The following is an 11,723-nucleotide window of genomic DNA, read 5'->3' as shown; positions in this document are numbered from 1 at the left end:
TTAATGTGCTTTCATTCCCTGAAATGTCAATTTGCTTTTTAGCTTGGGAGATTAGGTCATTGCTGGGTGGGGCAGAGGAAAGCAGAGAGCCATTTTGAGAAGCTGTGGAGAGAGGCAGTTTTTTTTGCGAAAGCTGTAGAGAGACAAGAGTTTTGTAGAAAGTCTTTTGGAAGTGATGTCTGATCTGGTAACCCTTATTTTTTAGACAGGCAAAGACAGTTTTCTTTCATAGTAGGAGAGTTTAAAAGAGTAATAATATTTAAAAAGTCTGAGGACAAGAAAGAGGCTGAAACAACACAGTTGAAACAGCTATTTGAAGATGTTCAAGAGTTTGAAGGGGTTCTAACAAGAGCCAAAATCGGTCCTGCAGAGCAAGTATTACTATATGCCCTGCTGCTTTGTAAGCTGGATTGAGAGCTGTATGTTTCTTTTCTTGTTGTTTAATTAAGTAGTAGCGTTAAGGGGTAATTGTGAAATGTTCTTTTTCGGGTGTGTAGATAAAAAGTTAAATCTTGAATTTATAATAAAGTTTTGTTTTAGAAATACCGAAGCCCTATTGTTTTATGCAAGCACTCCTGGAGTGAATCATTTTTTACGTCCAGTCTTACAAAATAAACTAAAATATTGGAGTTTCGGTCCAGTATCCTAGTCACTGTTGTGGTCTTGCCTGGGAAACAAGGATCCCCTTAATTTTATTGACAGCCTTCTCAACTGACCCTGCCACCTTCAAAGATTGGTGTTCATACACCCCCAGATTACTTTGTTTCTGGCTGTCATTAAAGATGTACCACTTAGTTTATTTTGTCTCTTGTCATTACTTCTTCAAAAATGAACCATTTCACACATTTTTGCAGGATGTATGAACCTGCCAGGTGTTCTGCCCATTTAAACAGTTGGTCCATTTCCTCCTGAAACATGTTACTATCCTCCCACTGTTCGCAACATTTCTGCATTCTAAAATTCTAACCTATGTCCAGTTTAATGATGCACGGTTTATGGAAAAGAGCGATTTGTCCAAAAAACAGACACGAGTGGACAACATTAATTTTTACCTCTAATGTGAAAAACAACCATTCACTGCTAATTGCTTTCTGTCCCTAAGCAACTATTAATTTTCCACTTTAATGTAAAATACTTTGAGATGTTTTCCTGCACATTTCAAATGTAGAATATTCCTTGCCATGCGACACATATGGATACTTTGAGCAAAATTTTAGCTTTTTGGGTGGGGACCCCAATGGTCTAGTCAAATGGGGGTCACGACCCTGTATTGCGTGGGAAATAAATGGTAACCTGATGTGCAGGTCTTGAAGTTGGAGAGCCAGCAGAAGACCGCCAGCTTGGAAGGAGCAGTAGCCTGTGGCTCAGGTAAAAGAGAGAGAAAGAGAGAGGGAATATCCATTTTGAGGGGCCACCTCTGCAACCGTTAAAAGTTTTAGATCAAAAAACAAGCTCAGCTGCCAGGCTACCATAGTGGAGAAGAAATCCTTTCAGTATGGCTGTGATATGATGAATGAAGAGGACCATAAAGCCTGGCTCCAAAGCTGTCCTCGCTCAATTTGTTACTGGGAAGCTACTTTCTGGGAATGGGCTTAATCCTCAGCTGGCCTCTAACAATTAGCCTGATGGACCACTTACCCACTTAACATAACATCCCTACAGTGAAGAGGTAGGCTGTCCTACTCGGGACCAATCCCCCGCCCTATGGTTATAACCTTACCCAACCTTTGGACACTAAGGAGCAATTTACTATGGCCATTCTCCCTAACTTGCACATCTTTGGACTGTGGGAGGAAACCGGAGCACCCGGGGGAAACCCACGCAGACTGTCACCCAAGGCCGGAATCAAACCCGGGTCCTGGCGCTGTGATACAGCAGTGCTAACCACTGTGCCGCCTTAATTGGCTAACTGTGGGCAGGCAGTCCTTCCAACCGGCAGCCTGCCTTCAGGACACTGGGCGCGGGACTGGGGATGGTGTCAGCAAACTAGAATGCCAGCTGGCAAATTTTCACCCCTCTCTACTTGCCCATTTATGAGGGTGAAAATCCTGCCCCAAACCGTTGGACAGTTTAAATCGAAAGGCTTTTCTCAACATTTCAATAAAATCACAATCTTTCCTTAACCCAACACACAGGGGAATGTTTGTACTTTAAGATGCTATAAGTGCAGCAGTTTCAGCAGTGAATTTACTTAACTCCCCTTTTTTTGCTTTAAATTCACCATGGAACACACGCTGCGGTTCCAAATGCGATAAAATGCTGGACATGTGAAGCAAGAACTGTTGGAATGTCGGTCAGGCAGCAACAAGCTGACTCTCTGGGTGTGGGCACAGGTGGTTCCTGACTTGCATGAGAAAATTATTGTTACAAAAGAAATTATACTTGTTTAAAGAAAGCTATAGCAAGTTGGGATGAGGAAGTGGAAAGAGGGACTTAATAGGCAGCAGATGTCTCATGTGCATGTGGTTGCTATTTGCAGCAGGGGTTGACGCACAGTTTTAAAGGCGGGCTGAGGCCGTTCCTTCTTATTCGCGTTGGAACACAGGAGCTGTGCAGATCTCCCAAGTTGTTGCTATGAGAGTGGGAGCTTCGTTATTGCTGCTGTCGGCAGCATTTGCTGCTTGCCATGGGCTCTTGCGGTAAGCATAGTGGGGGAGGGGCGGTTGTTTGTTGAAAGGAGGGAAGATTACCGAGACAAAAAGGACTGTTGTGATGAAAGATTGTTTTGCTGGATCAGTCTCTCACTCTCTGTCTTATTAAACAACTCAGCTGCTCTTAACTCCCTCTCCGGAGACTCTCCTCCAGCCATACAAATAGCAACAAAGGGGCGCTGCTTTCTTCAAGGTCACGGTTGTGGTGGGGAGGATTTTCCATGTTGCATTTGCAATGAATAGCGTTATATTGTGTTGCAGTTGTTAGCTTTCCTGTTTGTGTGTTCACATTTGTTTTGTATGAAGCAGGCAGTATAACCAGTTCCTCTAAACTGCTATTCCTTCACACCAAAGAAATATTGCCACTTTCTACTGATAAGCCGACCATAGAGTTTCCTCTATCTCTTTCCCCCCCCCCCCCCCCCCAAAACTGTTCAATCTATTAGCCTTAATTTTTCAGTAGTGAGTAGCCAGTTAAATCTAGCGACTCTGGGATTCGCTCTGTATTGACCTGAAGGGAGGGGGGGGGGGGATTTGATTTGCACTGGGAGGGGTATGTGTTTTTAAAAGGTTTCTCAATCTCTTTCCCCCCCCCGTGTTGTGCACCATCTGTCAATCTCCTATGAATCAGCAGGCCTGAGCTCACTTGCCCAGGATATATTTGTGTTTCAACTGGAGATGTGAATTGATGAAGGATGCTCATCACTGAGCCTGATTCCTAGAGGGAATTTTGCACATTCATGCTTGTTTGGCAGTCGTTGCTGAATGAAGTGGACATCTCACCAACAATTTGATGTTATGTGAGTGGTCACTTTATTGGATTCTAACGTGTGGCATAATTTGTATTCGCAACATAGCTGGAAGTTCAGCCTTTGCTGGCCTCTCAAATTGATTTACCAGGCAGATTGGTTGAGGTCACTTGAGTGTGAGAAATTATGTGCTGTTTGTGCAATGGTGGCCTTGACCAATGTGGGCAAGAGTCCATTTTTTAGACTTTAGTTGTGTCACTAAAGAACAAAGAAAAGTACAGCACAGGAACAGGCCTTCGACCTCCAAGCCTGCGCCGACCATGCTGCCTGACTAAACTACAATCTTCTACACTTCCTGGGTCCGTTTCCCTCTATTCCCATCCTATTCATGTATTTGTCAAGATGCCCCTTAAATGTCATTAAAGTGTGTAGTGTGGTAGCTTCAGATGGAGGCTGGCAGAGGTGGGCATTGGCCCTGATGTTCCAGCAGCCTGGCTATCATGTACAGGGCATTGGTCACCTCCTGTATACAGCTTGGGAAATGCCACACCTTCCTGTGGAATCTTGAAGTGAGCCACTGGTGTAGACATTTAGGGCCCCAGTGATCAAGGTGACTGGCATGGGTTTCCCTCTGAGGTTAGTTACGGGGCTGCAGGCCTTGTAGGAGTGCGCACAGGTCAGGAGATGCCTCCTGAGGAATTTTCACTGTCTTTGACGTAGCTTCTTCAATATCTAGAGATAGTTGATGCACCTTTTTGAATATTTGCTGACATGCCAATGCTCGGAGTTGAAGACGACGCTGGTTGGGTTCCTTGGCGGGAGGGGATGGGGAGAGGGAGGGAAGGAGTGCGGTTCCAACTGATTGTCTTGTGCCTTTGATGTGGGCGAAGGTCCCCCTCTGACTAATCCTCTCCTCCACTGGCTGACACACACACATGTGGAGATCCATTGCAGATGCGCAAAGTGAAATACGTGAAGAAGGCAGCAAAGATATGAGCACCTCTGACAGGGATTTCAATTCTAGACCAGCTGCAGTTGATCAATGGGTTAATCCATTGAACAAAACTGCCTACTTTTCACAGTAATTTCATTGCAGTCCCAAGCCGACTTGGGATAATAAAGATTATTATTAATTTGTCAGAAATAATATAAGGATCGTTGATTTGAGAACCCCTACATGGACGCGATTTAAGGGGAATGTGAGTCCTGTGTCGAGTGCATTTAGCTGGGTGTTTCCGGTCCCTCGCAGCCCTGAGAAAGCAGCTTAAAAGTGCTGCTTACTGCAGCGGTTATATGCAGATTAGCCAGATCTGGATCTTGCCCACAATCCAGATATCGACTTTTCACAAGATTTAACAGATGCGCTGTGCCCCATTTGCACGGGGCGCAGCTGTTAGATTTTGCCCATTTGAGACAAAGGCTCCATGTTGGGAGTGCTGAATGGCTTTTGCATTTATCCTTGGCTGATGAAAGTGACCTGGGGAGACCTTTAATGCTGGTATTCATTGAAACATAGAAAATAGGAACAGGAGGAGGTCATTCGGTCCTTCCACCCTGCTCTGCTATTCAATATCATCATGGCTGATCCTCTATCTTGCATCATATTCCTGTACTCTCCTCATACCCCTTGACACCGTTTAGAGTCTAGGAATCTATTGATTTCCTCCTTAAATGTATTCTGAGTGATTTGGCCTCCACGGCTGACGTAGAGAAATACTGCAGGTTCACCTCCTGAGTCAAGAATGTTTCTCCTCATCTCAGTCCTAAATGGCCTATCCCATATCCTGATACTGTGACCCCTTGTTCTATAATCCACCCAGTCAGAGGAAACATCATCCTTGCATCCAGTCTATTCAAATCCGACAGAATTGTATATGGTTCAATGAGATCCCCATCCAGCCCCACAAGTCTGCTCTGCCATTCAATACATAATGGCTAATTTCACCTCTGCTTCAACTTCACCGTCCTGCCTGACCTCCATAAGATGCTCGTTATTTTAAAACACAAGAAGTGGGGACATGGTGCAAAGATTGGATTGAGGATTGGCTGGCTGATTGACAGAAAGCAGAGAATTGGGGATAAATGTGTCCTTCTCTGGCTGGTGAACTGTGGGGTGCTGCAGGGATCTGTCCTCGGACCTCAACTGTTTACTATTTATATAAATGATCTGCAAGCGGGGACAGAGTGTAACATAGCAAAATTTGCGGATGATATGAAAATAGGTGGGAAAGCAGGCAGTGAAGAGGGATAAAGATTTTACAGACGGATATAGATAGGCTAGGAGATTGGGCCAGAATTTGGCAGATGGAGTTTAATGTAGCTTAAGTGTCAGGTTATGCATTTTCACCGAAAAAATAAAAAGGCAAATTATCTAAAGGGAGAGCAGATTCAAGATGCTTCTGGGCAGAGGGATCTGGGTGTCTTTGTTTATTAATCGCAGAGAGTCGGTATGCAGGTACAGCTTGTAATTAAAAAGGCAAATGAAATATGAGCAAAAAGACTGGAGTATAAAAGTAGAGAAGTATTGTTGCAATTGTATAGGGTGTTGGTGAGACCACATCTGGAGTATTGTGTCCAGTTCTGGTCTCCTTTATTTGAGGAAGGATGTGGAGGCAATTCAGGGGGTTTGCCAGATTGATTCCGGGAATGAAAAGGTTGGCGTATGAAGAGAGATTAAACAGTTTGGACTTGTACTCGCTGGAGTTTAGAAGGATGAGAGGGGATCTGATCGAGGTATATAAAATACTAAAAGGGGATAAAGTAGGGCAAGCCAGAACGAGAGGTCAGGAATATAGGTTGAGAGGCGGTACATTTAGAACTGAGGTGAGGAGGAACCGCTTCTTGCAGAGGGTGGTGAATTTGTGGGACTCACAGGTTCCACCGCACCATGGGACAGAGTCATTAAATAGTGTCAAGAAGGAGATAGGTATATTTCTGATTTTAGAAAAAAAGTGGTTAAAGGGATATAGGCAACAGGTGGGGAGGTGGATTTGAGATCAGGAAGAGATCAGCCATAATCTGATTGAATGGCAGAGTAGGCTCGAAGGGCTAAATTGCCTATTTCTGCTCTTTAATTCCTATGTTCCTAAAATACTTATCAGTTTTCAAAAGTGGTTTGAACCAACCCTTAATCTTTGTGTTTTCTGGGCAGCACGGTGGCGCAGTGGGTTAGCCCTCCTGTTGCCTCACGGCGCCAAGGTTCCAGGTTTGATCCCGACTCTGGGTCACTGTCCGTGTGGAGTTTGCAAATTCTCCCCGTGTTTACATGGGTTTCGCTCCCACTGCCCAAAGATGTGCAAGGTAGGTGGATTGAACACACTAAATTGCCCCTTATTTGGGAAAAAAATGAATTGGGTACTCTAAATTTAAAAAAATAAATCTTTGTGTTTCTTCTCCCAGATGATGTGATGTGGCTTGTTTCTACAGGATCATTCACTGGAGTTTCCTAGCGCAGAGTTTGAATGATCCAATGTTTCTCGAACCTCAAGTCCAGTTTGTGATGAAGGACATTTCCCATAATGCTTTAGCTCTTGAGGTGTGCCATCTGAATCTGTGTTTTTGTTTTGCAGAATTCCCTTGAGAAGATTTCGCTCAATTCGGCGAACCTTCACTGATTCTGCGAATAGCATAGAGGAACTTCTTGCAGGAGACCAATACTTTAAATATAATTTGGGCTTTCCACATAGCAATGGACCAACTCCAGAGACACTGAAAAATTACCTGGATGTGAGTATGGTCTCTAATATCAGTATTAAAGTGGATATGGCAACATAGATGTGAAACTAGTTAAGTAATAGAAGAAAGAAAGCGTAATATCAACATTTGCAGACAAAGATGCATTTAAGGCACTTGAGTACATGAAGGAGAAAGGAATAGAAGGATATGGTGACAGTGGGCGGATATGGTGACATTCTATGGTTTATATGGAGCATAAACAACAGCATAGATATCTATTATTGTATCACTGTTCGTTTACGTAATACTGCGCACAGTTTGCCTTCCAAAAAGACTCCAACCTGAAGCTACATGTGTGTTAACTTGACTTTTCCTATTCCAGGACTAGGATCCCCTAGATTGTTTATGTGGTCATTTAACTTTTGCAGGCGTTGTTAAATAATCTATTTGCAGCCAGAAATATGTTCTAGATAGTGGTGAATGTAGTAGCAATGTTAATCTTTCTACTGCCTTCAGTGCAGAGTTCTTTGCTCTGAAGCATATGTGATGGCAATATTTCTGATTAAAGGAATTTGTGAATCAGTGAAAACAAATTTAGGTCAACAAGAATTATCAGTTTATCATAATCTTTGGGCAAAAAGCTATATGCTGAACAATAAATGCAGCTCTTTTGAGTGCACCAAAAGCACATATTTTATTCCTAATTTTTCTTTGACCAGCCATGAGCTTTCTCTCAAATCTGAGCACTTTGCCTTCCTCATGCTCTCTGCTTCTCCCACTTCCTTTGGTTTAAAATTGGAAGCAATATTCTCTGCAGCAGACAACTCTCTTGGCCAATAACTCATTGATATAGAGTACAGACAAGAAATCCTATCCAGTGCCAATGATTTTGTGTTAGCTTAAGATAGAATCATAGAATCATAGAAGTTTACAGCATGGAAACAGGCCCTTCGGCCCAACCAGTCCATGCTGCCCAGTTTTTACCATTAAGCTAGTCCCAGTTGCCCGCGCTTGGCCCATAACCCTCTATACCCATCTTACCCATGTAACTATCTAAATGCTTTTTAAAAGACACAATTGTACCTGCCTCTACTACTACCTCTGGCAGCACATTCCAGACACTCACTACCCTCTGAGTGAAGAAATTGCCCCTCTGGGCCCTTCTGAATCTCTCCCCTCTCACCTTAAACCTATGCCCTCTAGTTTTAGACTCCCCTACCTTTGGGAAAAGATGTTGACTATCTACCTTATCTATGCCCCTCATTATTTTATAGACCTCTAAGATCACCCCTAAGCCTCCTACGCTCCAGGGAAAAAAGTCCCAGTCTATCCAGCCTCTCCTTATAACTCAAACCATCAAGTCCCGGTAACATCCTAGTCAATCTTTTCTGCACTCTCTCTAGTTTAATAATATCCTTTCTATAATAGGGTGACCAGAACTGCACACAGTATTCCAAGTGTGGCTGTACCAATGTCTTGTACAACTTCAACAAGACGTCCCAACTCCTGTATTCAATGTTCTGACCAATGAAACCAAGCATGCCGAATGCCTTCTTCACCACCCTGTCCACCTGCGACTCCACCTTCAAGGAGCTATGAACCTGTACTCCTAGATCTCTTTGTTCTATAACTCTCCCCAACGCCATACCATTAACTGAGTAGGTCCTGGCCTGATTCGATCTGCCAAAAGGCATCACCTCACATTTATCTAAATTAAACTCCATCTGCCATTCGTCGGCCCACTGGCCTAATTGATCAAGATCACGTTGCAATCCTAGATAACCTTCTTCACTATCCACTGTGCCACTAGATGGTGAACTATTTAATGAAAATTGTTGGTGGCCAATTCTTGGTGGCCAATTCTATGCTCATCTGCTGACCTCAAACTTGCTCTTTTGAGTAAGATCCTTGAATAGTGATTGGGAGAAGGAAGCTAGACTAATTGGAAGTGTTGTGATAGCTGAAATCAGATCCAGGACGAGTTTAAAATTTATGCATAATTTTTATTATCTTTATTGTCACAAGTAGGCTTACATTAACACTGCAATGAAGTTACTGTGAAAAGCCCCTAGTCGCCACATTTTGCCACCTGTTCAGATACACTGAGTTATAATTCAGAATGTCCAATCCGCCTAACAGAACGTCTTTCGGGACTTGTCGGTGGATTCCGGAGCACCCGGAGGAAACCCACGCAGACACTGGGAGAACGTGCAGACTCTGCACTGACAGTGACTCAAGCCGGGAATCGAACCTGGAGCTGTGAAGCAACAGTGCTGCCCATAGCTATTGCACAAATAGATCACACCCTTTTCATTCGCATGTCAATGATCCGCAGGCCGTAGTTGTGTGGGTGTCCAGCTGCTGTTGGACCAGTGCTATGATGCAGCCAATTGGCACTTTACATGTTGTACAGTCCCTGCATCTTGCTTCCTACTCTGTTCATTGAACATGCTACTTCCAAGTATTTAAAAAAAAAAAAAAAAAAAATTCTCTGATTTGTCGTCCTGACAATCAGAATGCTCTGCTCTAAAATTCATGCAAATAAAGAGCATTTGACCGTTTTTGAGTGAATTTGAATAGGTTTTTTTCTGTACAGTGTTATGTTGGTTGTGTTTGAGTGCACCAAAGCACATCATTTTATTCTGTTTCTGAATATGACTTTCAGGTTCACAATCGACCCAAACTTAAAGTCATTTGATGGATTATAATTTTTGTGACCGATTCTTTGACCAGTTATGAGTGCTTTCTCAAATCTGAGCACTTTGCCTGGAATTCCCTTCCTCATGCTCTCTGCTCCTCCCACTTCCTTCCTTTCTAACCTCTTAAAGGTTTTGGTCAACTGCCATCTCCTCAAATTGGCTTAGTGTTCGATTTTGCCTATTGCTTTCCAAATGCTAGCTGGTGCGTAATCCAATTCGGAGTCTTGCTCTTGGAATGCAATCATTCAGATTACCTTGATCAACCAGCTGAGGCACTGACTTTCTGTGATAACATATGACTGCAAAAGCTTCATGAATTTTCCAAAGGTTGTAAAATTAATTAAACATTTTCTTATTTGTTCCATAACCATGCCTTATTAAACTCCCACCCATTTTCTAGCTGGTAAACTGTAACTCCACATGTCTTAACCCAACCTAATATCACTTGCCCTTGAGCCATTTGATCATGTTTATTTTCCAACTCCCGAGTGAAATGACTTTCATTAAAGCAATGCAGCCATGCATTGGTAGTGATTTATAAATAACTAGACTCAGCACGGTGGTGCAGTGGTTAGCATTGCTGCCTCACGGCGCTGAGGTCCCAGGTTCGGTCCCTGTTCTAGGTCACTGTCCATGTGGAGTTTGCACATTCTCCCTGTGTTTGCGTGGGCTTTGCCCCCACAACCCAAAGATGTGCAGGTTGGGTGGATTGCCATGCTAAATTGCCCCTTTTAAATTGGAAAAAATTAATTGGGTAAGCTAAATTTATATAAATAAATAACTAGACCTAGTGTGAGCCAAAGGTGTGATAGATCCATTTCTGTAAGTATAGACTTTAGAAGACTAAGCATGGGAGCCAGTCCCATTGGCAGCTTAAGTTGTAGTAATTTAGAGACTGAAACTGTATCTAAAGATCGCTTTTTGATACATTTAAGGGATGTAGCCTTTGCTGGCTAGGCCAGCATTCATTGCCCATCCCTAAATGTCCTTTAGCAGGTGGAGGTGAGCTGCCTTCTTGAACTGCCGCAGTCTGCATCTAGGTACACCCACAGTGCTGTTAGGGAGGGAGTTCCAGGATTCTGACCCAGTGACCAAGAAGGAATGGTGATATATTTCCAAGTAAGCATGGTGAGTTACTTGGAAAGGAACTTCCAGGTGGTGGTGGGTGTTCCCATGCATCTTCTGCCCTTGTCCTTCTAGATGGCAGTGGTCGTGGGTTTGGAAGGTGTTGCATAAGGAGCCCGAGTGAGCTCCTGCAATGCATGTTGTAGGTAGTACATAGTGCTTCTATTGTGCGTCTGTGGTGAAAGGAGTGAATGATACCAATCCAGGTTGTAACTGGTTCAGGAGCTCAGTGGCCCTGATGGAACCTGAACTGTATCAGTGAGCAGGTTATTGCTAAACGAATGCCACTTGATTGCATTGCTGATGACCCCTTCCATAACTTTACTGATGATCAAGAGTAAACTGATGGGGCTAAAACTGGCTGGGTTAGATTTGTCCTGCTCTATAGGATATATCTGGGCAATTTTCCATATTGCCAGCTAAATGCCAGTGTTGCTGAAAGAGAACCGCTTAACTAGGCACATACTGTTTCTGGAATGTTGTCGGAGCTCATACTTTTGCCAGTGCCTTGAGCTATTTCTTGATGTCACATGCAGCGAATTGAATTGGCTGGGGACCTCCTGGAGGAGGCTGTAATGGATTATCCATCTCTTACTTCTGGCTGAAGATTTTTGTGAATGCTTCAGCCTTATCCTTTGCACTGACATGCTGGGTTCCCCCATCATGAGGGTGGGGATATTTGTGAAGAGCTTAGATCTGATCTGTTTGTTGTGGGATTGCTTCTTGCTGCTTGCGCTGCTTGGCACAATTGTCCTGTGTGTCGCTTCACCAGGTTGGCACCTCAGTTTAGATATGCTGCTGCTCCTGGCATGTCCTCCTGCACT

General features: G+C 43.6%; 1 protein-coding gene across 1 annotated transcript in view; it reads left to right on the top strand.

Moving 5' to 3' along the window:
- Window positions 1–2,464: 2,464 nt before the first annotated feature.
- The window catches only part of ctsd (cathepsin D), a 43,869-nt gene continuing 34,610 nt past the window's right edge, over window positions 2,465–11,723 (top strand). The window contains exons 1-2 of the mRNA XM_072466299.1: window positions 2,465–2,639; window positions 6,970–7,126. Of these exons, the coding sequence (XP_072322400.1) occupies window positions 2,575–2,639; window positions 6,970–7,126 (222 nt within the window). The 5' untranslated portion in view covers window positions 2,465–2,574. The remainder of the gene's footprint in view (window positions 2,640–6,969; window positions 7,127–11,723) is intronic.

The sequence above is a fragment of the Scyliorhinus torazame genome, chromosome 10 (assembly GCF_047496885.1).
Source record: "Scyliorhinus torazame isolate Kashiwa2021f chromosome 10, sScyTor2.1, whole genome shotgun sequence".
Classification (NCBI taxonomy): domain Eukaryota; kingdom Metazoa; phylum Chordata; class Chondrichthyes; order Carcharhiniformes; family Scyliorhinidae; genus Scyliorhinus; species Scyliorhinus torazame.
The sequence above is the reverse complement of the archived record's forward strand: the minus strand, read 5'-3'. Positions and strand labels throughout refer to the sequence as shown.